Raw genomic sequence first — 27,975 nt, forward strand, 5'->3', positions numbered from 1 at the left:
GTCGTGTTATAGGGTAGCTCCATGATTCTTGTGACGTGATAATATGCTCGTTGGACGCTTTGAGTGGAGCAAAGACATAGACGACCTTATGACTCTTCGCCGTTGAGTAGTGCGGTACTGCAGTTAGCGCGCTTTGAGTCTGAATAAAAGGCAGCCCATTTCCCCCTCTCTCTCTCATCAGAACTATCCTCTCATACCATTTTACCATACCCGTCCGAACTCGCTTCAGACAAAACCAGTACGCATACCAGTACGCCAGACAAACCCATTACTACATCACTACCAATACCATCGCCATGTCTACCTTTACGCTCTTCCCAAAACTACCCAAAGAGCTCCGCGACGCCGTCTGGCAAGCGAGCATGGCCACAACAGCAACCGTCGAATTCGACGAAGACGAATACATGGTCACAAGCATTTCGTCACCAGCCGCCCTCTTCACCACATCAAAGGAGGCGCAGGCCACAGCGTCGTCCTCCTCTCACCAAAAGTTCCCCATCTGGGGCCCAGAAGACTGGGAAGATCTGGCCATAGATCCCGAGAACACGATCCTCGAGATCGTCATCAAACCATCAAAGTCCGCCACCCTCAACATCACATGGACAGACATCTGGGGTGTACTTGGCGACGCACTACCAGCCACAAAACGCCTTCACATCGCCTGCACCCAGCCTGAGCGCCTGGCCAGGCTGTACATGGCAGAGGAGGCAGAATACCTTGGCGTCGGCCAATCTTGCGTCGAAGCGGGATTGTTCAACAATGCCGAAACCGTTTCGGGTGAGCGAAAAACCCGACAATCACTACACACACACCTCACGGTCACTGCTAGCAAGCATACCGTTGAAGAAATCGACCAGAACGCCTCTGAGAAAGAGGTCACCGTCTGGAAGATGACCAAACACACCTTTTCGGAGTTTGGGCCTGAGGCCAAAGTTTCCGCCAGCAAGGGGCTAGCGCGCGTAGAGGTCGACAATGCCTGTAAGATGTCCGTAAAGCAGCTTCACGACGCTGCGAGGACCTTCGCGCTGCCCGCTGAGGAGGGGGAGGGGGAGGTGTCAGGGGTCGAGGAAGAGGTGGAGGAGAAGTCAGGGGCGGAGCTGACGGAGGATGCTATCGCAAAGCATCTGGAGTGTCAGGGGCTGTGGCCGCCTAAGGCAAAGGATTTCGACTGGGATCCAGAGGGCAGCGTTGCGAGTGGGGATGACGAGGCCGTTTGGAAGTGGCTGTAGTCGCTTCGCTGGACTTTTGTGTTTGTTTTGGCAGCGGAGAGATGCGATGTCTGCTCCTGGCTGAGGTTTGGCGTTTCGGTTTGCGCTGGTTTTCGACGCGAGTTACTCCCGGCACCATCATTCGCCGCACTTGCGTTTAGTTTAGTAATAAAGTCGTCCTCAAAATACTTCGTCTTCTGCTACCGTGAATGCATTCCTGACTACACTATTGGGTTGTAGTATCCAAACCTGTTCTTCGGATCCCACTCACCCTTCAACTTGACCAACTTAGCGAGCCTAGCATCGTACCCATACATCTCAGGCCTATTCTCTTCTCCGTTAGCGTAATTAACATAGCAGTGTCGCTTCCTGTTGCTCTTGTCTACGCCCATGTATAGCGCATCGCGTATCGCAACTTGGTATGCATATGCATCCTTGGTCGTCTGCGCATCGTCGCCGGCCCACCACAAAACCGGCGAAGCAAGAACAGGATACTCGCGTTCTTCGGGCGCCAATGCAGTGGAAGCTGTATCAATAGCCCGTACGCCTTGCATGCCGTAGTTTTCCAGTAGGGTGACGGATGTATTGAAGCGAGGATCGGCCGTGAGGTTCCCAAATATCGTGAATGCTTCTCGGACACCCTGAAGATCCCAGGCGGGTAGAGAAACTCCGGCTCCTGCGATGTTCTCATTGCGCCAGCAAGTTTGACTTCCGAGGTTGTTGCCGGTGACCGTGTATAGCTCTACGTAGTTGACGTCTGTCGAAAGTGTAGTAGATACAGGACCGATCGCTATAAAACGCGCGGCGTAAGGTTCAGCTTCCGCTTCCGTACCCTCGTATGCGATAGTGTATGCTACGACAGGCTAGTGAAGGGTCAGTATCTGGCACACATGTTGCCGGGCTCTGCTTACATTGACAGGATCGACGGCAGGTATCCTCGCGAACACTCCTGTGAGCGCCAGCTTTGTCGGGCGTTCTATAGTCGGCTCTTCAAATTCGTTGATCAAGCTGAAAAGCGCCTCGATTTTGTCTGTAGTGAAGACGAGTGAATAGACGGTCCAGTTGGAAGGGATGTCGTAGGTCTTCACTTGAAGGGCTGTGACAATGCCAAAGTTATGACCTGCTCCCTGCAGGGCCCAAAACAGGTCGGCGTTCTTTGTCCGGGAGGCTTCCATAACTTTACCACTGGCAAGTACTACGCGTGCGGAGACCAGACCGTCGAGAGAGTAGCCGTGTTGACCTTGGAGTAGACTGTGGCCGCCACCTAACAGTGGGCCGGCTACTGACACACATTCTGCAAGTCCTGTGACTATTGAGAGGAACAGTCAGTGGCTGTATGTCTGTAGAGACTGGGTCAAACTCACCAGCATACTTGCCCGAGGCAAACAGGGAGCGGGTGATCTCGTATTGCAGTGATCCGCCTCCGACGACAGCAGTCTTGCCATCCCGACTCAGTGTCGTAGTATTAAGCTTCCGCATGTTGATCTGGATACCGAACGGCAGTCTGTTGAGCGTATTGGTCCACCCATGACCCCCTGTAACGGCCAAGAATGGAATATCGAAACGATTGGCCAATGCCACGGTGGTTTGCACGTCTGCCTCTGTTGCTACTTCGACCACCACATTGTAATCGGGAGATACGCGTGGGGACGAGCCGCGGACTTGGAGGTCGTCCCAACGAGCATCCCATGGAAACGTGATAGTGGCGCCTTTCGATAATCGCGTGTTCAACGTAGACACTGCGAGTCTCAGGTCGTCTATCCCGGACGCAGATGAGCCATGGATGGCGCATAGCAGCCAAGCAAAAACAGTCGGAAACAGCATAGTGATCGGTTCTTCGTGCGAGCGCTCGAGTGGAGGGTGTGAGGCGGAGAGACGAAGACTGGGGAGATAGCAAGCACGAGGCGTGCGCGTTGGACCATGCAGTCACTTAACCCTCATGAGGTACTGGCCGTGGAGCAGATCCAACATATGTTGCCTTTGCTGTGCCGCAGATGTCGGCAAGTTGAATGCGGACTTTAGCCCATCGGCTGCACATGTCGCTACGCTACTGCGTCGCTCATTCGACGCGCTGAGTTGAAGGATGCAGACCTACACGGCAGAGCGCCGTAGCGGCGGGGAAGTCGCTTGGGAATAACGTTGCTTCCATACAAGCACGTCGTTGGGGCTGTTTGGTGGAACTAGTGTAGTTATTCGTTTAATCTAGTCTGTCGTACGCTTTCGTGCCTGGCCTGAGGAGCAGGAAGGGATGGGCGACAGCGCGTTGAGCAGGAGAGGGTTCGCGTACGCGAAGGCGCTGCAAAGGCGGCCCGGGACGGCACTCTCTTCCCTCCGCTGACTCGTCAGCCACACCCGCCACTTCGATACCCCACGACATTTCCACTACACCAACTCATGCGTTATTCGAAGGTCGTCACGATGCTGAACAGCGCGCAATCAGCATGATAATACGCGTCACCTCATTGTATCTACCAAAGCCGCCTGTGCCGCATCATCCCATTCTCAACCGAGATTGGACAACAAAATCCCCAGGCGAGAACTCCACGCCGCAACTCCAAAAGGAGCAACTCCCACGCATGGTGTCTACCGATCGTCACTGGCCCCATGCATATCTACCGAAAGGATATGTTGCTCAAGTGTTGTATTATTGACTGTTACTGTCTGCGCCGCAATGATCATCATGCTTGACCAGTGCCAGCCTCCGGGATAAGCTTTCAAGCATCGCATCAAGAGTCCCTCATTCAGCACTAACCATCTTACTCCGCACTCACTCAGCGTTCTATACCAACTTCTACTTGATGACATCCGCGCAGCAGTCCTTGGTAGTAGGGCCGTTGAGCTCGACACTCGAGGTAGTCGTGTTCATAGCTCTCACGGGGATGACATGGTAAGTGGGCAAGCTACTCTTGTGCGCATGATACACACTTACCCTGATAGGTTTAATGGCGCTGAGCTTCTAGTCACCATATTTCTCACGTTCAAGCGCTGGTCCGGTAAGTACTTCTACTGCTTGCTCGAAGCAACTCTGGGAGTACTTGTCTATCAAATCAACGTCTTTCTCATGATCTTCGCTCCGTACCTAAATGCATACGGGGTGATTGCAAGCATCGGGCTTGGGTGGAGTGCAATGGTCACAGGCCAATCGTTGGTACTTTGGTCACGGCTGCACCTTGTATGTCGCAGTGTTTGGAAGCTGCGTCTCATTTTGTGCATGATCATTGTCAACGGCTTATGCATGCATGGGCCTCAATTCGTTTTTTCGCTTTTGGTGAGTCCGGCAGATGACAAGAAGACGTCGTGCTTACTGGATCCACAGGCAGTGAAGAATGGCGCGATCGACCCGTCTTACAAGCCGTTCGTAATAATGGAACGGATATCTGTTGCCGTTCTCACTACCCAAGAGATCATCATATCTGTGGTGTACTTGGGGGCGGCAGTGCGCATATGCCGGATGGGAGAGACCCTTCAGAGAAAAGGATGCCGTCGAAGAATTCGGTTGCTCTTCCTAGCCAATGTCTTTATCATCTTCATCGATGTTTGCACCATAACCCTGGAATATATGGCGCTTTGGGGTGTCTGGTGTAGCTTCAAGGGCTTTGGTTACAGCGTGAAACTAAAGGTCGAGTTTGCTATCCTTAGCCAGCTATGCGACTCAGTCAAGAGCCTCGATGAACAGAGTTATGATTTACATCTTCCGTCAAAGACTGCGGGCGTATCTCAGCAAGATCTAACGGGGTATGACACGCAGAATCAAGTAGATTGATAGCTATCCAAATGACGTTAAAACACCGTTCCAAGCCAGCGGTTAATAACCTCCGCACATTCCTCAGGCGCCTCCTCCGCCCCAAAATGTCCTACCCCATCCCCCAACCCATGATTCTCAATCTTGACTCCCTCACCCACCCACTCCTTCCACACATCCGGAAAGTCAAACCTACTCCCAATGCTCGCAGCACTGTATACCAATAACAACGGCACCTCAATCTTCTTGCCCTCCTTCTGGTTCTTCTCCTCTCTTTCAACATCCGTCGTAGCACCTTCCTTGTAGTCTTCACAAGTAGCTTTCAGCGTATGTTCTTGGTTGAAGAAATCGCCATAGACGGTCAATGCATCATTGGCCTTCAGTTTCTCGATACCGGCGTTGCTCTTTCCAGACCAACGTAGGATCATCTCTTGACACCATTTTGACGGGCCGAAAGCGGTGATCATGCGCGTTGCTAAGTCGACGTTTGCGAGTAGGGGCCAGTGGAAGTAGCCCGTTATCTCCTTTGCGGCGGTGGCTGGAGAGGTGAAGTGCTGCCATTGTGTGGAGGTCGGAACCTGTAAGATCAGCATAAATCTGTTGAAGCATATGTCAGAGATAAACTTACGATATCGATCAAACAAACACCCAAGATCTTCACTCCATTGACCCCGCTGACAGTGAGGTGATGGGCAACTCTCGCTCCACGATCATGGCCAATGAGTATGACCTTCACATCTCCATCTGCGCTCTTACTCTTCTTGACCTCCGTCTTTAGCGCCTCGAGTATTGCCGTCCCAATGCTCACTTTATCATTCCGCTCAATCGGTGCACTAGCGCCGTAGCCAGGAAGATCTGGAACGAAAAGCGGTGCCTTGGATGGGAGAAGAGGGATTATGTGGCGCCACCTAGCCTTTTGTCAGATCATCTGATGTATGAAGTGCAGTGATAGGGATAAGAGGAAGTTACATGTAAGCCGATTGTGGATAACCATGAATGAGAACGAGTATGGGGTTGTCATCGCTGGCGTTCTCTAGCGAGCGCGTGTAGCAGCAGACTTTCTCCTTGTTCAAAGTGGACTTTGAGAGACCGAGATCGTTGAACTTGGTGTCTTGGATGTGGAGCGCGGATCTAGATGCCATGTTTGCGATCCGGGCGGCTCAGATTGGTATATTGCTGATTGGGAGTAAAAAGGCGCAACTCAGAGGGGTCTGAAGGTTCCAAGCCGGATAGTGAAGTATGCTGTTTGATCTCGGTCAAATGTCACTTTTCGCGCCCTTTCGTCCTGTGGATTACATTGGGGTAGCTATTAGACCGAGGTATGACGCAATCACGCGACGTCACGTGTGTCAACGTTCGAAAAGCATCGGTTTCAATGCAAGCATTTGTTGCTGGAAAGGCAGGATGATGGAGTCAAATATTCCATATCTTTTGAACTACGATCAACACCCTCAGATGCATCGTATAGTACCGCAGGTCCTCTACCCGAAGACCAAGAACGCCAACGCTATGCAAAACATATACTAAACCCTTCTTTTGACTTATCATTGCTCTCTCGCCAAGATCATCTTCTCACGCTCTGCCTTTCTCCGGACTGTGCCCTTCTTCGTATGCCTCCTCTCATTTTCTTCCTTCCTCTTGACAGCCTTGAGCTCCTCGTTCTTGATCTCACCCGCCTTCTTGACAGTCTTGGGCAGATGCCTGTGTTTCTCGATGCGCTTGATCTCTGGCATGTGCTTGTATCGCTCCTTGAGCGCTGCGTCATATTCTAGCTTCTGCTTTAGGGCGAATGACTTGACGCCCTGCCTCTCAGAAGCTCTCGCTCTCCATAGACGGACGTTGCCATCGTCTGATCCGCTGAGTACGTAGTTGTTGTCGGGACTCCATGCGACAGAGAAGACACGCTGCATTCGCTTGGTGTGGTAGACGTCCCGGGCGTGGCCCTTTGATCGCTCCCAGATCCTTATGGATCGGTCGTAGGAACCAGTGATGAGCTCTTCTCCGGTCGGAGAGAACTCGATCGACATGACTGCGGCAACATGTCCTTTCTATTTGGTGTTAGTAATGAGTCTGGCCTGACCTCGGAATGGGAGACTTACCAAGACTTGCAGCGCACGCTTCATGTTGCGCATGTCGAATATGTATCCATTGTGGTCTTCCGAAGCAACGGCGAAGTTGTAGGCTTCCATGGGATTCCAGGAGATGCAGTTCGCGGGGAAGTTGAGCACAGTGCGGTGTAGGGGTGAGTTCGTGCGGGCGTCGTAGAGGATGACAGCGCGGTCGGTCGCACATGACGCGAGTATCGAGGTTTCGACCTGGTTGAACTTGACATCCGTGATGGTGTCAATGGCCTACTGAATGTTAGTATATGCCTTAGGTCTGCTCTGCATGAAAGACCTACCGACGGCCACACAAGGTTGGAAACAGGGGCGCCAGATGTCCTCGATGTATCGTATATGGAGATGGAGCTGGATCCAGCAGCAAAGGTCGGTAACGAGCGATGGTGCGAGACAGAGGTGAAGGCTGAGTTGCCGTGCCATGTTGCTTTTGGCGCCGATTTCGAGGCTTGCGCATATGGCTCGAACAGCTGAATCTGGCGATCTGATCCACAGGTTATGAGTTTCCTGTCCCGCGTCCAGCACATGCCCTTGACGAGGTTCTCATGCGCCTGCGCCTGCCACTTCTCCTCCCTGCTGGTAAAGTCCCAGACCTTGACGATGCCGTCGCCACTGCCACTGGCGAAATGCTCGAGGGAGTTGGGATCCTTGGCGAAGGAGTATACACCGTCTACGTGGCCAGGCTCGAAATCGCCGAGGAAGGGCTGCGCAAACATGCGCTCGACTTTTGTCGCATTGAGGGCTCTGGTGTATTCGCGCGCACGTTCAAACGGATGCAGGTTGGGGTCGAGGTTCCTCGTGACCTTGGCGACGCTGGAGCCGGGGGCCTGGGTGGACGCCGTGGACCGGCTGAGGGCCTTGATCTTCATGGTGGTGGTTGTCCAGCTGTGTCGACTGCCCGTCGCGAACTTTGCGGGTCTTCAAGATTTCCTAGAGGCGGCGGCGGGGCCAGCCAACCAGCGTGTTTGGCGCTAAGAATTAATGTGGGGCGGCGCCGGCCAAACTCATCGGATCAAGCGACATGCCACACACCATTTTTGCTCTGGCGACAACCTCGAACTCCAGGACCAAGAACCCCATCACTAACCCGGACAACAGCCAAAATGAAGTTGTGAGTGCCCCGATGCTGCACACGATCCTCTCTGCGATACAAATTGGCGCCCCGCAGTGCTCCCCGAATTGCGCAGCGGGACGCCAATAATCGCACCCTGGAAAGCCCACAACATGCGACAGAACAGCTGCTAACATTTCACCAGCCTCAAGGTCGGACGCGTTGTCGTACGTTTGAATCGCTCGAAATACCCCCATCGCACTCACTCACAGTCCGCCTAGATCATCACCCGGGGCCGCTACGCCGGAAAGAAGTGCGTGATCATCTCACCACTTGACAACGGCACCAAGTCGCACCCCTTCCCCCACGCGCTCGTTGCCGGTATCGAGACCTACCCCTCCAAGGTCACCCGCCGCATGTCAAAGACCAAGCAGGCCAAGAAGAGCAAGGTCAAGCCTTTCGTCAAGCAGGTCAACTGTACGTGGACATGAGGACGCACTCGCTGGGCAGACGCTGATAGACGCAGACACCCACATTATGCCCACCCGCTACACCATCGAGCTCGAGAACCTCAAGGGCGTCATCTCCGCCGACACATTCAAGGAGGTCTCGCAACGGGAGGAGGCCAAGAAGACCGTCAAGAAGGCATTCGAGGAGCGATACCAGTCCGGAAAGAACAGGTGGTTCTTCACTCCCTTACAGTTCTAAGCTTTCCTTCGGTTACGGCTGGGCGCAGATGGGCATGATTTGATACGGAAGATGCTGCATGAGCGGTGGATATCATAGGATGACAGGACACACAACCGGCCTGCCGTCCAGGCGTGTATTTCGGCTTGATAATCAAAGCATGGAAAATCCGGCATCCGCTCAAGGCATCCGGCTCAATTCACGAACTTCATGAAATGAACATGATTTTCACGTTGGCCACTGTCTACTATTGGATGATACTGATGATGCAGTGAGGCTCATGCTGACAGTGTGGGATTAGAACGACTATGGCATTACCGAAGCGAAATGACGAGCCGATGCAGTACACCACGACCCGAGCGTCTCGTATTGCTGCCTTCACGTGCGACGATGTAATGAAGCAGACGGCCTCGGTCCCGTCAATCAAGAAGCCATCTAGGCCCTTGCTGGTTCGGTTCACATGCTGATACAGTGCACAGTGAACACCAATCGATTGAACAGAAGGGATATCATGTCATTAACCGGTCTATCTTTGAAGGAAAGGCGCAGACAGGCGCAAGAAAGTTACTCGACGTTACATCGACAAGCCATACTGATGGACGCCCCTTCGCCTTTGCTTTTCCGATCAGCGAGCCCTAATCACCTCGGCTTTCATCGTACAAACGCCCCTAGATACTATGCAGGTCATAGTCGCACTCTACTGCTTAACCTCATCGACCTTCTTCTTCGTCTGCTCCTTGCCCTTGTTCAGGTATCCCAGCACGACGTCACACGCATCGCTCACCATCCTGAGCTCGAAGCTGACTGTCGCAACACCCATCTTGACAACACCGTTGTTGTAGTGCGTCTTCTTGTACTCGTCTTCCCAGGTGCTTCGCACATATGTGACGGGCGAGAAAGCGTACTCCTTGAGTTTTGACGTGTCTTCCTTGACGATGGGGAGGTGTGTCTCGAGAGTGGAAAGGCCAGAGTCACCGAGCTGGTCGGCGCGTGCCAGATAAGGTGAGAGGTAGGAGTATGGTGTGCGCAGGTAAGGGTGGAAGGGTGCAACGACCGAGTTGTAGGTATTGCTGGCGAGGTTGAGTGCGCGCGAGCCGTAGGGGTTGGATTTGAAAGTCTCGACGCTGTCGTGGACTACGGGGTAGGAGTTGAGATGCTAGAGGCTGTTAGTCTCGTGCTCATCTATCGAATCTCAAAGTAGGCAGTTGCGGAAGTTCCCACGGAAGCTTGTCGGACGGCTTCCGCGAAGTAGGGTTCATGCTGTAAGAAGGTTCGCGGAATGCTGGGTTGATTGGCTGGGCCATAAGCTCCGCGCCTGCATCGTGGGTTTCGTGCGCCGTGTTACTGGTCCGAGTAGATTGCGGTTCCCAGGTGCTCGAAACCCCGCGACGGTCCGCAATCAATGCCAGATCGCAGCAAAGTGACCCATGATGTGTGTGAAGAGACGTGTTTGCGGGTGTGATGAGAAAGAGGAAAAGTAAGAAGTACATACCGACAAGGCTTTTGAGCTGGGCGTCTCGCCGTTGGTCATAGGCGCCTGGGAGCTCATGTTGCCGTCGTCAGTTGCGTGTGGTGCCATTAATCGTAGTAGTAGATATGCAGTGTTGCAGGTTCTACTGTGGTGGAAGAAGAATTGTTGGGTTGCGAGGCAGTGGAGGAGTAGCAGTAACGTAGAGCAAGAGAAAAGGGTCCTGGTCGACCTTATTATACGGCTGTGCGCTATGATGTGACTGTATTTGGTTGGGAGGCTTTGCTGAAAAGGGCGTGGTTCAGTGGGCTGGGGTGAAGCAGATGCAGTGGCATGTGAAAGTGGCTATCGTCGACAAGCGCCATGTCAATCTACGCGGGGACCTACCAGAACGTCACTACCCAAAGTCGCCTTCTCGCCTCGCATCTCGTCTCGAACGTTGAGACTCAGCGTGCGGAGTCGATGCAAGTCAGACGTTACACAGAGCAAGCCGCAACATGCTGCCTTCATGTCTGCCCCGCGTCTCGAACTCTATCGCGCGCCCGTTGAGCGTTGAGGAGCTGGCCTGCAAGGCGTACAGCTTGCGCCTGGCATGTGAAAGACGCGACGCTTTGGCCACTCACGACGCGGCGACGTCAGATAAGGTCAGCCACGCCCCCCTCCTGTTGGCGAAATATTCAAACAGCTTGGCCGCCCTGTATACACGCATATGTCGGGCTTGCATTTCTTGTCCTATCGGTCGCGTCTCGATGATACGGTACGTCGACTCCGCTTCCGCGTCAGCTATCGCGGAAGGTCCAATTGCTTGCCGCAAACCTACCATGGATCGGTTGGCATCGTGCATGGCAGCTAGGAGTCCTCGCCTCGCAATTGGGTTCTCTTATCACGTCGACAATTCCAGCGCTGCCATTGAACGGTGACGGGAACTGGCTCCGTCATACGTGCCGCATAGATACCTCCTGTGCATCAGCAGGATTGCAGGACAGCGCGCGTCTCGATATCAATACGGTGGAACGTGTTGAGGCCCTTCTGGGTCCTGAATGAGAATAGAAACCTGCAAAGCATGTGAAAGTGGATGACGAGGTTTGCCGTGTTGCTAAACCGCACGAATCGTGTTTTGGCGCACATGCTGAGCGCGCTTACTCATCGGGCGCCGATGCGGAGCTTGCATATCACGCGTTGCGGCTCAAGCTTACGAGAAAATCTCCTTTCGTCTTTGTTTCTCAATGGCTTGGCTATCACGAGTCACAACACCTTTGATCAGCTGCTACCGAGCCCCGATGGAACCGCGGCATGCATCTTCCTCCGAACCTCGATAATCGGCATTCCTTCTTGAGAAGGTGGGCCTGCCGGGAAGGATGCGATAAAGACAGCACGCCACTTTTCACCACAACGGCGGCTTTCACGTGCTTATGCAGTGTGGCGGATCGACAGGCTAAGCGAGGACGGTTCATCGATGATCGCTGTCGTTTGTTGAGGCTAGTTTGACGACATGCGTTCTTGTGCATAAGGAGATGGGCGCAGAGCCTGTTGCGTAAGAAGGCAGCTACACGGCAGCGCGTGGGACGGTAAGGCGCATACCGATAGAAGCAGGTCGGCAGTCGATATCTTCCTCGAGCTTGGGATGGTTTGTCGGATCATCAGGGCTTGGCTTACTCCTACCAAGATGCAGGGCGGTGCCATGAACTGTGTATCTTGGGACGAGCTCCATTACCTGAATTGGCTTAAGGTTACATATCACTTATCAGCACGAACGGCGTCACGGACTGTGATAGATGTAACAAGATGATAAGAGCAGGACATGTCCCGGCCTTGGGTCTGAGTTTGGGCATTTGTATATGGGCCAGCTACTCAACTATTGGTACTTACCGATCCTGTGACTCCTGCTGGTCCCACATCCTCCGGAACTGCCCGTCCGGTTTCTGAAGCAGTTCATGGGGGTGCCCAGACTCAACTAGGCGCCCCGCGTCCAAGACTACAATGGTGTCAAAGTCAACAATGGTAGCCAGCCGGTGCGCAACCGCTACAACTGTACTGCCTTCAAACTCGGTTCGCACAAGATCAAGAATCACCTTTTCTGACAACGAATCCATAGAAGAGGTCATCTCGTCCACCGCCAGGATCTTGCTTGGGCGTAGAAGTGCCCTGGCAACAGCGAATAGTTGTAGTTCACCTTGAGACAGACCAATGTCGGCCATGTCACTTTCGATACCACCCCGATCAGCGACCAGTGAAGCGAGGCCGACTTTCTCCAAAGCCGAGTTCATCTCGTCGACACTCCTCTTTTGCAAAGGGTCCATATTCTCCCTCATCGAACCAGGCATGATCAGTGTCTCTTGAGGAATCGCTGTCAGGCGTTCCCTGAGTGAGCTTCGAGGAAGCGTAGTAATATCAACATCATCGATGGAAACACTGCCACTGGGAATGTTTTCTAGCATGTGGAAAACCGAGAGCAAAAGAGAAGATTTTCCACTTCCCGACCTGCCGCAGACGCCGACTTTGGTTCCTGGTGCAATGCGAAGGTTGATACCGTGGAGAATATCTGGACCATCAGGGGTATAGGTAGCGCGCAAGTCTTGGATGATGATCTTCCCTTCTACCGGCCAGTGTTCATTCGTTTTCGCAATTTCCAGTCGCGATTGCTCGTCTGGAGTCGTTCGTTCGAAATTCTGGCAGCGAAAGACGGCACTGGCAGACGTCTCGATCGTTGTCCAGGCGACTACGAAAGTGGAGAGTTGACCGTTAAACCCCAAGATGTTGAGCAAGGCTAAACCTAGAGAACTCGCAGATGATGTCGACGGCACGCTGACAGCTAGGGCTACGACAGCGGTGGCGATCACAGCTGTCAGAAGGTCCAGCATGAGGCCCAACCATCGTTGGATACACAGCAGAAGGTAATGCGGGCGTTGAGAACGGTCCAAAAGGCTGATGAATTTCCCATGGGAAGCAGATTGCCATCCAAAGGCGCGAATGGTCGAAACGCCATACATCGTCTCCTGGATCGCGTCAACCAAAGGCGCCTGTGTTTCGAGGTCCATGTGACGGAGCTGGCGCGACGTGCGAAGGTAAAATCGCTGTAATAGATAGACCGCCAAAAGCAGGAACGGCAGAGTGGCACTGGCGTAGCTCGATCCGGCCAGTATCAATGCTGCGCTGCCCAATACCATCGTAAGGCTCTCCGAAGCTTGCAAGATAGGACCGGCAGCAGCGCTCTCGATCAACGTCATGTCATTGGAGAAGCGATTCACGATCGACCCCAGATTCGTCTTGAAGAAGAACCAGTATGGGGCGTTCATTACGCTGCTCAAGATGCGTTGATGGAGGTGCGCTGATGAGTGAGGTACGGCCCACACGAGGATAGTCCAGAATTTGGCAAAATCGAACAACAATGCGAGCAGCGCGAACGCAATATGCCAACCGATCCAATATCCCAGAGAGTGTCGCGATGCTTCTGCGTCAGACCACCACCGAACCCAGATCTCCATAAACTTCCAGAAGAACCCTGCCAACAATGTTGCGGCTAGGAACAGAAGGGAAAATCTCAATCCGAATGATCTGAACCAGTATGCATAGGTAGAGAACTCTCCAGTCCGGCGTGCAGAGGGAGACTCCAGAGCATCGTCTGACTCGCCGACCGGATTCGTCGGAATTTGAACAGCATCGTTTGGCTCTTCGGACGTATTGGCTGCGTTCTCTTCCCGAAGCTCGATGGTATGAAGAAAACTGTTCGGATTGCTTGTCAGCTTCTCGAACGACCCTTGCTCAGTAATTCTACCGTCACTTCCCAAGACGACTATCCGATCGGCCTGCTGGACAAAATACGTGGCGGTATGAGTGGTCATGAGGATTGTAAGACCATGCCGCTTGGCTATACCGGAGGAGCCGAAGACAGATCCAGCAATATGTTTGAGAGAGTTGATGTCCAGGCCACTGAAAATGTCGTCCAGTACCAAAACAGGGATCCGCGAATAGAGCGCTCTTGCGAGGGCGAGACGTTGCTTCTGTCCTCCACTCAGCGACATGCCTTGGTTACCTACAGTTGTGTGATCTCCGGCCGGAAATCGGGCAACGTCGGTCGATAATGCGCATGCGTTCACAACCGTGCTGTACCAAATCGAATCGTAATCGGACTCTCCAAGGATAATGTTCCGGATCGAGTCGTTGGGCAGCCAGGGTTCTTGAGAGCATAATGCGAATGAGTGGAAATGTCTCGAAACGGTGCGACTGCCACCATCCAGCTTCATGTCGCCAATGACAGCACGAAGTAGAGTTGACTTCCCACATCCTACTGGTCCGAGTACGAGGGCGAAAAACCCTTTTTGTAGATCTAGGGAGATGTCTTTAAGGATAGGCCGTTGAGGATTGCCACCGGCGTATACTGTCGCATCGGTCAGACTAACGCCATTTGGAACCATCGCCGTCATCTCAATGGATGAGGAAGCACTGTTTATATCGAACGAGGGCTCAACGTTGTTGCCATCGTCGCTAAGCAGAAAGGCCTGAATGCGCAAAAGGCTCGTCTGGGCCAACTGGAGGTCAATAATGGCCCACACCACCTGTTGTATCGGCGCGGACAGAAGCGAGACCAACGACAAAGTACTGAATGCCACACTCGGAGTCAGCTTGTCACCACCATTGATCAGGGTAAACATCATGAGGGTAAGAGTAGGCCCCAAGGCATTGGGTACTGAAGCAAGCGTTTCCCTGACAGCGACAAATTTCCGGTATCCAGCATAGTCAGCAAGTTCCTTCACTCTCAGCCCTTGAATCTGATTCGACAGGAACTCGGTCAACCCCAGCATCTTGAAGCCTTTGGAGCAACCGAGCACGGCTGTCGTGTATGCGACCCGTCGTTGAATGGCTTCGAGCCAGATTTTCTGCATCGGCAGACCTCGTTTGCTATTGACAGCACTAATGATGGGCACTGCGATCCCCACTGCGATCGGAGCAATGCAAGAATTACCGCTTTGACGAGCTAGTAAGGCGGCAACACCGATAATCTCGAACGGGGCAGCGAACATCTCTCCGACTCGCTGCAAGCTCATGCCAATGCGCAACACGTCGGTGCTCACTAGCGTGAGCATATTCCCATCTGAGAGCTGGGTGTTGGAAAGGGCCAAGCTCTGCGAATGCAATGCGGAGATGAAAATCCCGCGCAGCGTAGTGAGAAATCGGTCGGCCTGCCTTCTGTACGTCACAGTCAAGAGGGCCATAACCAGGTAGATGAGCATCGTCGCGGCAATCAAACCTTTCCCGGTATCATGATCTCGCGAGGCATCACCAAGCCATTTTGTTATTCTGTCAATCAGAAGAGGCTGGGTGAGCTTCACAGCGCTGAGACAGAGACGTGGCAATATAGTCGCAAGTAGACTCCACTTCGTTGTCAGGACCATTGCTTGCAGTAGAGGGCGCTTTTTGACGTTGTATTGGCCTGTTAATCTAGTCAGAAGCAGGCTTAAGTGGTATCGAAGTCTGACTTACGAAAGCGTGACCAATAGTGCATAAACCGATCCTCCACTGATTCGGATAACAGACTGTCATCGATACCGTACAAATCCTCGAACTTAATGTTCTTTCGATACGCGAGGAGAAAGAGTGGGCCAAGCCACCACAGCACAGTTCGATCGAAGATATTTGCGAGTGCCTCCGGCGCGTAGGCTTGATATGGTGGAAGCAGCCATGGTCTCTTGGATCGTGCTTCGAAAAAGAGTATGACAATCTTGATGGCTAGGCAAGCAGTAAAAGTGGCCGCGACGGCGGTGTCTGAGCGATGACGCAGCCATAAGGTACGAGCCTGTGGAATGTCCAGGATGATCGATATGAGGATGAAGACGCTGATGACATCGCTGGGCTTCGCTGAGCGCATGTGCTCAACGGAAGACAGCCAAAGCAGGCCCAAGCAAGCAAGGAAAGACAAGCTTGCCGCTGCCCCAGCGGTTTGACTAGTATTCTTTGTAAGCGCCCAAGATACTAGTAAAGCGCATTGGCTCAGAGCCAAGAATGATATGATGGTTTGCTTGCAAAGGCGCGTCCATGATCTCTCGCACTTCGCTTCTTGTCGTCGCAATTGAGAGGCTCGTATTGGGAGAGCGAGGAGTAGTAGAGCGCATGGCGCAATCTGGAAGAAGCTCTGTTCGAAGAATAGTGTGAAGTCGAAGTCGTCGCAATACTGAGGGCCGAAGCTATCATCAGAGACGAGAGAGCAATTCATGATGAATTCTGCGTACTTGCAAATGACTATGCAAAGACGAAAGTTGAGAGACCGCACGCAGTAGTCTGCGGATCAAAGCGTGGAAACAACGCGTTAAACCAACAAGAGACAATGGTAGAGCAGCACTATCGTAACAGCTGCACGCTATCGCAGAAGCGGAATCCTACACTAGCTGGGAATGATATATACAGATAAGAGAGGAATGAGATGCCTTGATTGGCAAGTCCCAGGCTGCCACCTCAAGGCGGACTTACCAACGGAGATAAACACCAGCTCATCGCTATCGTGGCTCAATGGCGATTCGTCTCTAGTCTTCCATAACAACATATCTGGTGATCTAACCCATTGCACGTCCAGTATAGTATCATACTGTATTGTTTGGTATTGATCTTGGCAGAAGTGACGACATGCTTGAACCGGCTGCCTAATCCCAATGTCGCAGTGCGGGGTAAGGTTCTTCCATGCGAACAATGAACCTGATCCAAGGGTACCGATAGCTCATCCTACAGCTGAATATGAGCTAATGCTATCTTGCTGTTCATTCCACGTTCGATGTGTGCTACAGGTTATCGGGATGAGCCCCAGTAACGATAGTGAGCATTCATCCATTCACTACTACGTAGGTATCGCAAGAGGCACACTCGAAGCCTTGGTCCCTGCTTCAGGGTCAAATTATTGCCAGATTATGCAACTGACTTCTCGACAGTCTATCGGTACTTAAATATAGTTCCCCGCTGATTTGGATGGACCAAATCGCATAATCCTGAGAACCCATCGCCAACATGGCTTTAGAGGATGCTTCACTATGTACCGTGTGCCAGAGGGCTTTCGATATTCCGGAAGAATCTGATGGAAAGTACAAAGCGGTTACTTACGATCCACGATGCATTGCTGATGCAGCTGCAAAGGGTTGCCGAATTTGCATTTGCCACCAATGCACACTCACAGAGAAATACGGCTCTATCAAGAATTTGGAGCTCAATAGCGGCCTAGATGTGTCTGCGCAAAATCCCTGGTTTATTCCAGGAGTCTTTCGCATCTACCCGAAAGATGATACGAAAGATACATCGCACTATCTGTATATGGAACACAACGCCCCGAACAAAGGCTTCATGGTACCGACAAGCCTCATGGCGCGACACACAAAAGACCAAAGATGTCTCGATCAGGCGTCGAACTGGATGCAGCACTGTTTAGGAAGTCATGAACGATGTGGGAAGGCAAGACTGACCCACACTTACGCCACGTTTCCTGCGCGTCTATTGTGTCTAGAAAAAGACTACGTGCGGCTTGTCCTGAAAGACGATATCGATGATCTTGGAACTGCGCACTACGTAACGCTGAGTCACAGATGGCAAGCCAGCATAACGCCGAAGCTGCTGCGAGATAACCTTTCGAGAATGCAACGAGGAATTGACCAGGAGGCCTTACCACGAACCTTTCAAGATGCCATCTTTCTCGTTAGAGAACTGAGTATCGAATATCTCTGGATAGATGCGCTATGCATCATTCAAGACGACGTCGCCGATGTGCATCGAGAGATTGCTTTGATGGGGAAGATTTACCAAGGCGCGCTGCTGAACATTGGTGGCCTTCTGGATCAAGGGACGACAAAGGAAACGGGGGTTGGCTTATTCACGACGCGCGATCCGAGGCAACATACGCCTTTCGCTGTTAATATTAGATGGCTTGGTAAAGACTTGCAGCTTCGAGTCTACGGGTCCGCCGCTTTTGAAGAGATTGCGAAGGCCCCGCTCATGGGTCGCGGATGGGTGTTGCAAGAGCGTTTACTCAGTCCGAGGTCGATCTATTACGGAGAACAAATACACTGGGAATGCACCGAGACCTCGGCATGTGAATCCTTTCCGGAGAAGAAGGCACAGCCTTTCTTTAGCGTGAGGTTTGGACATTCTTTCCCTCTCCGCATTACCACACTACTCGAAGAGAACGTTCCATCTCGAGTAGGAGAACACTACAAGTCTGATGTGTATCGAAGCTGGATGCAAGTTGTTGAATGGTTCTCAAGCTGCAAATTATCTTTCGGAGAGGATTGTTTCCCGGCCCTGTTAGGCCTTCAGCGTCAGTTTGAAGAGGTACTTCAAGATGACTATCTGGTGGGAATGTGGCGCAATGATATAATCCATGAGCTTGCATGGTTTGTAAAGCACGAAATACATGGACGCCAGCTTGAAGTCTACCCAGAGAAGTATAGAGGTATTATCACCTAGCAGCAGCCGGTCCCACTTTTGACTTACAAGAGCAGCACCATCTTGGTCATGGGCGTCGGTTGCCATTCCAGTGGGGTTTCCGATGCATTGGGACTCAAACGAATCCTCATCCTCAGAGAAGATTATCGCCAGAGTCGAGTCTATCGAGACGAAACAGGACGATGAACTGGGTTCAGGCAGACTATCTAGCGGTAAATTGCGAATCTCTGGCCACATGGTACGGAGCAGTGGAAGACATTACGAGAAAACACCCCTAATCATCGACTCTTTCCCCTTCAGCTACGAGGTTTACGATGCCGGATGCACTGCAGATGCGCTCCGGTCCTCTAGCGGCGGCTTTCATTTTATCCTCCATCACTACGATACGACATTCGGGACTTCGCGCAAAATGGATGAAGTCAGAGTGCTGCTTGGATTGATCGTCGAATGTATAGATCAGCGGTTGCAAACTTATCGGAGGATTGGCATGTTCAGGCATTGTTTGGGCTGTAGTGACGAACCCTGCGAGTACCGTGAGTTCGATGATTGGGACCTGTCTAGAAGCGAGCGCCACACGATCACAATTGTATGATACCGATTAACAAGTTCCGCGAATACGAATTCAGTCGGTTGAAGGACCGTGCTGAGAGGAAGGCACCGATGACATCAGTGGTAGACATGTGCAAAGCCACTTTCAGAGGGTAGCCTGCCTCGTGGTGCGGGGTATGCTACGAAGGCAACCGCCGTTCGCGACAGTCTGTTTCATCATGGAAAGAGCAACACACCTGATCTGGTAACAGAGATACAGAAGTAAGAATAATAGATTATTCCATTCGCTTGGCCATATCAAACAACGCGCCGAGTCAACCTCAGGACGATCACGAACTTGTCTCTCTTGTCAGCGACCGCGTCCTACTGAGTGCTCTTTCCGGTAACCATCGCATCGTCTACTGAGGCCCGCGCCCGGTGACCACTGCCCCCATAACAGTAGCTGGTCTCATACAATCACATCCTTTTGGCATCGGTGTGCCTTAGCTAGATGTCAATTCGCTTCATCTTCAACACGCGCTGCACACATGCAGGTAGGCACAAGAACATCTTCTCTTTTTGATTCTTCGGCGTCTACTAATGTCACATTGTCTGTTCTTTGTTTAACACCAATAGCAGATGCTGCGGTGTATTTGTCTCCATCTAACAATCTTGCAACCTGCAGCTTCTCTAAAGCTAACTACTTCCGCGTAGATTGATCAATATGGAGTCTGTCCTGCGTTCTTCGCCCCCGCCGCCGACAAATGAACAATCCGTCTGCGCTGGTTGCCAGGAAATCCTTATACAGCCGGATAAGGATGTGACTGATACGTGTCGAGTCACGCGTGAGGGACGTAATATCGTGCTGTCGGCAGAACGCGGTTGCCCTTTATGCAAAGCATTCGCGTGGCTTCCGCATCAGAGCCGGGGCGAAGTATGCTCATGTTGGGAAATGTCCCTAGATCTCAGTAGGAGGGACGACGGACCTTGGAGCGTTGCCATGAAAGAGAGCGGAGAGGACTCATTATGGGCGACGACATTCGAAATGAAGCTTATACCGACAACGTGGTACAGCAGTCCGGCTCCACCTTATCAACGGACAAGTTTTCAAGTTGAGCAAAGCAATCCTTCTCTTACCCAACTTGCTTTGCCTGCTCTACCCAATAGCACCAGCGACCAACGATGCATGGATCAGGCTTCCGCATGGTTCAAAGAGTGTTCCAAAAACCACAAGCGCTGCAATCAGCTTTCCGATATCCGGACGGCAGCAACGATACCATCGCGCTTGCTTGCGATTAGTCCGCTAAAAGTGAAGATTGTAGCCACGGCACACACGTTGATCTCAGAAGCCCCTGTGTATATCACGGTCAGCCACAAATGGCGGAGTCAGATGCCGAAGCTGCTGCGATGTAATATCGAGAAGTTCGAGCGGGGTGTAAACGTATCCGAGCTGCCGCAGCTATTCCAAGACGTTTTCAATCTGGCTGGGGCGTTAAAAATACCATATGTCTGGATTGATGCTCTGTGTATCATACAAGATGATGAGGCTGACAAGGCATCCGAAATATCCAAGATGAATCACGTTTATCAAAATGCCTTCCTCAACGTTGGCGCCACTGGAGCTGCCGATGCTATAATGTCATCAGCAGAAAGCGCCTTAGCACCTGACAGCGAGCTGCGCAGAGATAGCAACTTTGATCGCAGTATGGGTGTTAAAAATGATTGGCATCTAAGAGATGGAAACAGAACGAGTGTAGAGAGGTATGACTGGTTCGCTTTACAAGACCCCCCTACGGACCCAAGTCATGACTTACTTGGTTTTGCTACTGAACATATCCCATCACCAGGGCTGAGCACAGGCTTGTTTGCAGATCGAGACCCTTCGTTTTGGTCTCCATCTTCGTTTGAAATCAAGCGAAAAGGCAAAGAGTACAGGTGCTTCTTCTGGGGCTCATCCCCGGAGGAGAACTTTCAGGACAGTGCTCTCTTCAAACGCGGATGGGTACTACAGGAGCGTCTCCTCAGTCCTAGAACATTATACTTTGGAAAACAGATAGTCTGGGAATGTTCTGAGCTTGTTGCATGCGAGATGTTTCCACGCGGGTTTCCATGGGATCTTCCGGAACCAAATGTCCGCCTAGGGAAGATTCTTGCCAATTGCAGCGAGAATTGCGAGCAGTCAACGCAACGAAATGCTTGGATGGATATTGTCAGAGCGTTTACCAAGTGCCAGCTCACATACGATTCGGATTTTTTCCCTGCCTTATCAGGTCTTGCACACAATTTCCAGAGTTTCTTTCAGGACGAGTATTGTGCTGGTTTGTGGAAGAATGACTTCATTTCAGGCCTATGCTGGTTTCGCGACGATCAGGAGTATGACCAGTATTACCCATACCCAGACAAATATCGGGGTAAGTTCTCTCCGTCATAACTGTTCTGCGCAGCCTCTAATGCTGCTAGCTCCATCATGGTCTTGGGCCTCTGTGAAATTTCCTGTCGACTTCATCGATCCCAAGGAGCGTACGAATGGCTTGCGTAACAAATTGACATACATTGGGCGAATCGAGGAAATCGAAATCATAAACTCCGGTCCTGACCCTCTTGGCTGCATCTCATCAGCACGTCTCCAGATATCCGGCCATCTCCGCAAAGCCATTCGACACGCATCAGAACGCAACATTAAACGCATGCCTTCCTGGACAGTCGACCATCAAAGCGTGCAGTACGAGTGGTTCGACACCGGACATGAAGGAGAAGGTTTTGACATCCGAGATATGAGCACTGCGTACTTCCTTCTGCTTGCGTATGCAAAAGGCGTACTGGTGTTCGGTCCAGGTGACTCGCTTCCCCTGATTGAACAGCTCACAGGCGTCATCGTCGAACCCGTTGACGATGACAGGACAACGTGGCGCAGGATCGGGGCGTTCCACCATCCTCGTGGTAACAGGTCGATGGAGCGGGACAGCAGTCCGGGCTATCCCGAATTTGACGACTGGGATCCAGAAAACTATGAGAGGCATACAATCACGATCGTCTAGACAGGTTGCATTTACATATCAATCGAAAGAAGAGTACCGTGAATGTGAACACTTTTGCCATTTCACAATGCAAACATGCTAAACTACATCGATATTAACCCGTCTTTTTCCCAAACGCCCTAACCATGCTCAAGAAACACATGCACTCATAGTAACGTACAAGCAAAAGAGATCAGCGGCGTTCAATCGCTACTCCGCCTATGCTTCTTACTCTTCTTCTCCTTCTTCTTCGGCGACTCTTGAACGACCTCTTCCACCTCCTCAACAGCGTCCACATCCTGCATCTCCACGTCATCCATCTGAACATCGCCATTGACGTCCTCATCTTCCTCCTCTTCTTCTTCAGACTCAGACTCGGAGTCTGAATCGCGCTTCTCGCGAACACCGTTGGAGATAGCTTCATTGACTTCCTCCGCGACGTTCTTGAGCGGATCCCTGATCTTGACCGGCGCCAGCACGTCAAACGCACCCGTACCGATACCACCCAGTCTACCGACGACAATGCGGGCGCTGGGGTTCTTGAGCTCGTCCCAATCGCGTTCCATGACGGCGTCCTTGAGGAAACCGACGGTGGTTTCGAAACTCATCTTCATGAAGGGACTGACGTTGCCCTTCATGCCGATGCGGTTGAAAGGTGTGAAGCCACCGCCCTTGGTCATGGTGTCGGCGATGAGGTTGAGATGGCGTTGGTCGACGGAGATACCGTGACCGGAGAAGACGCCGTGCATCTCTTTGACGATGGTCGCGCGGGCGGCTTCCACACCGTAGAGGTGCAGCATGGCGACGATGTCGTTGGTCATGGTGCGGTTCACGTCGATGATGTGGGCGTACTCGCGCATGGCGATCAGGTTGGAGCCTTCGGTGTTGATGACACCATCTGCATCTGAGTATTGAGCGGCTGTGATACCGGGGATGACGTGTATGGTGGCGAAGTTGGCAGCGTCTTCTACGTGGTGCAGCATGAGCAGCTTGGGAGTCGATGTCTCGAACTCAAACGTGACCTCGCAGAAAGCTCCCTTGCGGTCGTCAAAGGTGAAGTCGTGGATGTGTTCGTTGTCGTGGCAGATGCGGTCGTGGCGGATGTCCGAGGATTCGTCAGTGGGTACGAGTGTAACCTCGTCCTCGTCGTCAGAATTGAGTTCCGGGGTAGCTGCGCGCGAGGGCTTGGGGCTGCCACCGTAGGTCTCATCCTCGTCGTTGATCTCGTCTTCTCGATCAAGGTTGTCGTTGACTGCCTGTTCCTCCTCTTCTGGCTCTTCGTAAGCCACGCTGTCTTCACGTCGGCCTCGGTCCTTGGCGTGAGTAGTGTCGTTGTCACCCTCGCCGTCGTCACTGTCATCGTCCTCTGCACCGCCTTCCCGTCCCGCGCGGAAAGTCTCCTCTGACTCGTCAACTGTTTGCTCTCCGCTTCTACCAGTCTTCTCGCCGATGGTTGGGATGGCAGCCGACTTCGCCGTTGACAAGGATTTGTTCGCAGCCTTCTTCTTGAGGTCGGCCTTGATGATCTTCTGGAGACGCGGGCAGAACTTCTGCTCGATAGACTCGGCAACGTCGCGAACCTTAATAGCGTACTCCTTGGTGTACTCCTTTGCCGGGTAGAAGTCCAGGCGGATCTTGTAGCTCCTGGCCTGACTATGTTCGCGACCAGGACCAGTGGTCTCAGTCACAGTGACCTTGTCGAGCACAGCCGAGAGTGGCAGACGACTGATGCTCTTGGCGAATTTGTCGTTGTCTGATTTAGAAAGCTCGGGGTGGGGATATAGTTGCATCGACGGGGTAGAGATGTTCGCACTAGCAGTCATGACGATTTCTCGTAGACGGGGAATACCAAGTGTGACGTTCTTCGCAGAGTGACCAGCCAAATGGAAAGTGTTCAGCGTCATCTGTGTTGAGGGTTCACCAATAGATTGGCCAGCAACGACACCGACAGCCTCGCCAGGCTCGACCAGGGACCGCAGGTACTTGAGGTCAAGCATTTGCTCAAAGGTACGCTTGAGGATCTCGCCCTCCTCATCCTTCTTCTTGTTCTTGAGCAGCTTGTCGGGGTTCTGGTCACAGTACTATGATCATTAGAATCTTACGGTTAATCGGGGTGAAGTAACTTACGTCGCGCTTAGCCTGCAAGAACAGTTCTGAAGTACTACCACTATGCCTCGATGGCGTGTAAACTGCAGTAACAGGGTCCATTGCAGCCACATCACCCTTCCTAGCCTTCTTCGCCGCCTTTTTGTTGTGCTCAACTGCTTCAGCACTAGAAACCTTCGGGTAGGCTTCAGCAGTGTGGAGGGATTGGGCTAGCGAGTAGAAGTTCTCCGCCTGGAACTTGAAGTCGTTAAGGTACTTCTGTTTGGTTGTGTCGAGACCATCTTCACCGTACAGGAATTGGACCATGGTACCATCCGAGTCGCGGACAGAGGTGTCGTATTCGACCTTGAGACCTTCCATACCCTTGATGATACATCTTTGCAGATAACCGGAGCGCGAAGTCTTGACAGCAGTATCGATGAGACCTTCTCTACCAGCCATCATATGGAAGTAGTACTCTTGCGGTCGGATACCAGTCAAGAAACGGTTGACGATGTAACCACCAGCGCGTACGCTGGTCTCGAAGGGCTTGAAGCACGGCAGTGTCTTACCAGAAATCATCACTGGAACTCTTCGGCCTTCCAGAACTTGTTGACCAAGGTTACATGAGATCTGGTTAGCGTTGACCATACTACCCTTAGCTCCAGAACCTGTCATGGCTTGCATTTGGTTCTTGGGGAATGGTTTGATGAGCTTATCGGGCAGACAGGCTGAGGTGACCGCCGAGGAAATCTTGCCGTTAGCAGTGTTGGTGAGTAGATCCAGACCGTGCTGCTTGGTGTCGTCTCGTAGCACGGATTCAAGTCGTCGTCGCAGTTCTGGGTTCATAGGGTCAATCTTCTCCGCGTCCATGGTGACGTACTTGGAGGCGACTTCAAACCCAACCTTCTCCGCTTTACGGAGCTCTTCCAGTCTGGCACGATCTCCTTCTTCTGTGAGAATCAGATCTTGGACACCGCAAGAGAAGGCGCGCATGTGAAGCATCTTGGTAAGCAGCCGTCCGATGATACTGAGGGCTCGACCAGCAATCGTCTCTCCGTAAGCCTCGTAGATGCCGTTGATGAGACCACCCGCGGCAGGTCCGATTTGACCCTTGTCCATGATACCGGAAAGCAGTTGGCCATCTTTGACAATGACGAACTGCTCCTCGACGTGAACACCCCAGAGTTTGCCATTTGTTGACGATTTGGATGTGAGCGTCAATTCCTGATATTCTGCGGGCTTGATGTTCTTCAAGACAGTAGTGATGATTTGCTTTCCCGTCCACATCGGCCTAGGCTTCATGATAGCAGGGTTAACTGTCTCAAGTCTACCTGAGGTGGTATGGCCGTCTTCCGGTCGCAGGCAAGAGTAGAGTAGTTGATGGTACTCTTCTCTTGTGAAGAATGTGTCCTTGTTCGAAAGCCAGACTCCCATGGAGATATGATCTTGAATCAAACCACGCAGAGGCTTTCCAGCAGTTGCAGATAGGTATTGATGATCGGTATCCGCTACCGTCATAGCCTCCGCTCGGGCAAGCTCGTTCTGGGGGAAATGCATGTTCATCTCGTCGCCGTCGAAATCGGCATTGTACGTGTTACAGTTGGCGTAGTGCATGCGAATGGTCTTTTCTCCCGGTAATACACGGGCGCGATGTGCCATCATTGACGGCTTGTGCAGTGTCGGCTGTCGGTTCATGATAACAACATCGCCGTTGTTCAGATGACGATGCACCTTCTTGTTCCGAGCTCCATTGGAGTATGAATTTGTGGGTGCAAGCAGTTGGTTAGCCAAAGCTAGTCGCTCTTCGTAGTTCTTCTTCTTCAGTGACACTACTTGTCCAAACTCGTTCTCGATGGCATGCGCTCCTGGCCACTTGTCGGGACCGTTCAGGACAGCTTCCTTGAGATCGTAGAAGTTGTGGTTCGTGACAGGCTCTGGGTATGTGAGTTTCATGGCGAACACTGGAGGGACACCGATCTCGTTGGTCTCGATGTTCGGGTCAGGCGAAATAACACTGCGCGCGGCGAAGTTGACACGCTTGCCCATCATGTTCTTTCGGAAGAGACCCTCCTTCTTTTCCAGACCCTGCTTGATACCATCGGCGTTTGTGACTGCAGCGCGGCCTTGCACGGGGTTTGCATCGCGATCGATGAGGGCGTTCACGGCACCCTGGAGGTTGACAAACTGGGTCTGCATGTCGTCGAAGTTACGTTTCCGGTATCCGAGCTCGTTCTCCATGCCTCGCATCTCCTGGCTAATCTGACGGATCGTGTCACATGCTTCGAGAATGCTCTTGTAGAGCTTGTTCCTGGCAGATTCGGCAATAGAGTCGCCCGTCTTATCTTCGGGTCTGTACTTGTTGGGTGGTACGACGATGGCCTGTGTGAAGAACATGTCGGGGTTTACGTCCACGAGAGACTTGGTTCCGTGAGGGCTGTACAGAAGTCGCATCATCTCAGTTTCGCTCTCGAAGAGTAGGGTCATGGCTGCTTTGACCTCTGTCGCGTTGATATACTCTTGCGCACTCTCTGAAACAGCGGATGACGACTTCGCTTTCCGTGCCATGCGGGATTCTGTAGCTAGGAGCGACCCGTCGGCCTGCTGTATATCCTCCATTTCGATGCCCTCGTCCTCGCTCGAGTTGGGATCCAGGTCCGCGACTCCCTCATCCGCGTGTACATGTTGCTTTTTCGCCTTCGCATCTCTGCGAGCCAGGATGTCCAGAGGGTTTTGAAAGGACATCTCTTTTGCAGCCATCTTGGCCTTGTCCTTTTCGCTCAAAGGCTTACGGAAAATCTTGATGCCACGGTCCTTTCGGTACGTTGGGCTGATGCCCGTGCAACTGCCGCAGGCCTTCCGCTTGGTCAGATCGGCATAGAAGTCCTTGATGACTTGTCGCCGCGCATCGGAGATGGTCTCGTTCTTGTCGCGGACAGCACGCGCATCGTGCTTTGTGATGCCTGCCCTCTTCATGCAGCGCTTTACGTAGTTGTTGCGCTGGGTGATGATGTCGGCATTGTCGTCGTCATCGTCATCCTCCGAATTACCGGCGTCTTCTGTCGTCTTGCCCTTCTCCATGCTGATGTGCTCGTGCATTTCGTTTGCTTCCTTTACTAGTCCACATCTTATCAACCGCAGCTTGGAGACGAATTCGCTGACTTGGACACGGGGGAGCTTGAGCTGGTGGCAATATGCGCACTTGCCCCGGAGCAGTCGCAGCAGCTGGTCCATGAACGTGAGGTGGTATACGGGTACGGGGAGCTCGATGTGGCCGCAGTGGCCGGGGCAGCCTTGGAAGCTGGTGAGACCGCATGTTCCGCATCTTGAAGTTTGTTAGCGGAGTGAATGAGCTTGGAGAAACGCGATGAAGCTCACGCATTGTCCAAGAAAGCGCCCAGGGCAGCGTCGTGCAGACCGCCAGGTACCGGGTGCAGCAGCGTATCGAAGGTGGTCGGGTTCGTGATGCGCTTCACCGAGAGCGACTTGATATCGCTTGTAGTCAAGAAGCCAAACTCGACGCCATTAATGGCCGAGGAAGTCGGCTGGTGGGTGTTCATGGCGGCGCCAGCTTGTCTTTTGCGCCTATTGTCTGAAGAAGTCGCGCGCAAAGGCGTTTAGTGAATGTTCGCAACAGCGCGAGCCTTGCGGGGA

At 52.4% G+C, this 27,975-nt stretch overlaps 8 protein-coding genes across 8 annotated transcripts; 2 read left to right on the top strand and 6 right to left on the bottom strand.

Moving 5' to 3' along the window:
- Positions 1-296: 296 nt before the first annotated feature.
- Positions 297-1,229, top strand: J4E78_005750 (uncharacterized protein; the record flags this gene model as incomplete). Its single annotated transcript, XM_049366366.1, has 1 exon — positions 297-1,229. One exon carries the CDS (start codon positions 297-299, stop codon positions 1,227-1,229), a length of 933 nt encoding a protein of 310 aa, XP_049222092.1.
- Positions 1,230-1,429: 200 nt separating this feature from the next.
- J4E78_005751 (uncharacterized protein) lies at positions 1,430-3,032 on the bottom strand (the record flags this gene model as incomplete). Its single annotated transcript, XM_049366367.1, has 3 exons — positions 1,430-2,071; positions 2,120-2,517; positions 2,573-3,032. The coding sequence occupies 3 exons, from the start codon at positions 3,030-3,032 to the stop codon at positions 1,430-1,432; spliced, it is 1,500 nt and encodes a 499-aa protein (XP_049222093.1).
- Positions 3,033-4,988: 1,956 nt separating this feature from the next.
- Positions 4,989-6,092, bottom strand: J4E78_005752 (uncharacterized protein; the record flags this gene model as incomplete). The annotated part of the gene is made up of 3 exons (XM_049366368.1): positions 4,989-5,528; positions 5,579-5,858; positions 5,920-6,092. 3 exons carry the CDS (start codon positions 6,090-6,092, stop codon positions 4,989-4,991), a joined length of 993 nt encoding a protein of 330 aa, XP_049222094.1.
- Positions 6,093-6,494: 402 nt separating this feature from the next.
- Positions 6,495-7,936, bottom strand: J4E78_005753 (uncharacterized protein; the record flags this gene model as incomplete). Its single annotated transcript, XM_049366369.1, has 3 exons — positions 6,495-6,998; positions 7,050-7,301; positions 7,352-7,936. The coding sequence occupies 3 exons, from the start codon at positions 7,934-7,936 to the stop codon at positions 6,495-6,497; spliced, it is 1,341 nt and encodes a 446-aa protein (XP_049222095.1).
- A 234-nt stretch (positions 7,937-8,170) lies between these two features.
- On the top strand, positions 8,171-8,826 carry J4E78_005754 (uncharacterized protein; the record flags this gene model as incomplete). Its single annotated transcript, XM_049366370.1, has 4 exons — positions 8,171-8,178; positions 8,324-8,345; positions 8,400-8,595; positions 8,645-8,826. The coding sequence occupies 4 exons, from the start codon at positions 8,171-8,173 to the stop codon at positions 8,824-8,826; spliced, it is 408 nt and encodes a 135-aa protein (XP_049222096.1).
- A 676-nt stretch (positions 8,827-9,502) lies between these two features.
- Positions 9,503-10,384, bottom strand: J4E78_005755 (uncharacterized protein; the record flags this gene model as incomplete). The annotated part of the gene is made up of 2 exons (XM_049366371.1): positions 9,503-9,961; positions 10,298-10,384. The coding sequence occupies 2 exons, from the start codon at positions 10,382-10,384 to the stop codon at positions 9,503-9,505; spliced, it is 546 nt and encodes a 181-aa protein (XP_049222097.1).
- Positions 10,385-12,138: 1,754 nt separating this feature from the next.
- J4E78_005756 (uncharacterized protein) lies at positions 12,139-15,814 on the bottom strand (the record flags this gene model as incomplete). Its single annotated transcript, XM_049366372.1, has 2 exons — positions 12,139-15,684; positions 15,809-15,814. The coding sequence occupies 2 exons, from the start codon at positions 15,812-15,814 to the stop codon at positions 12,139-12,141; spliced, it is 3,552 nt and encodes a 1,183-aa protein (XP_049222098.1).
- Positions 15,815-22,439: 6,625 nt separating this feature from the next.
- Positions 22,440-27,881, bottom strand: J4E78_005757 (uncharacterized protein; the record flags this gene model as incomplete). The annotated part of the gene is made up of 3 exons (XM_049366373.1): positions 22,440-24,317; positions 24,364-27,646; positions 27,700-27,881. The coding sequence occupies 3 exons, from the start codon at positions 27,879-27,881 to the stop codon at positions 22,440-22,442; spliced, it is 5,343 nt and encodes a 1,780-aa protein (XP_049222099.1).
- Between the last annotated feature and the right edge of the window lie 94 nt (positions 27,882-27,975).

The sequence above is a fragment of the Alternaria triticimaculans genome (assembly GCF_023758025.1).
Source record: "Alternaria triticimaculans strain BMP 0046 chromosome Unknown scaffold_7, whole genome shotgun sequence".
Classification (NCBI taxonomy): Eukaryota; Fungi; Ascomycota; class Dothideomycetes; order Pleosporales; family Pleosporaceae; genus Alternaria; species Alternaria triticimaculans.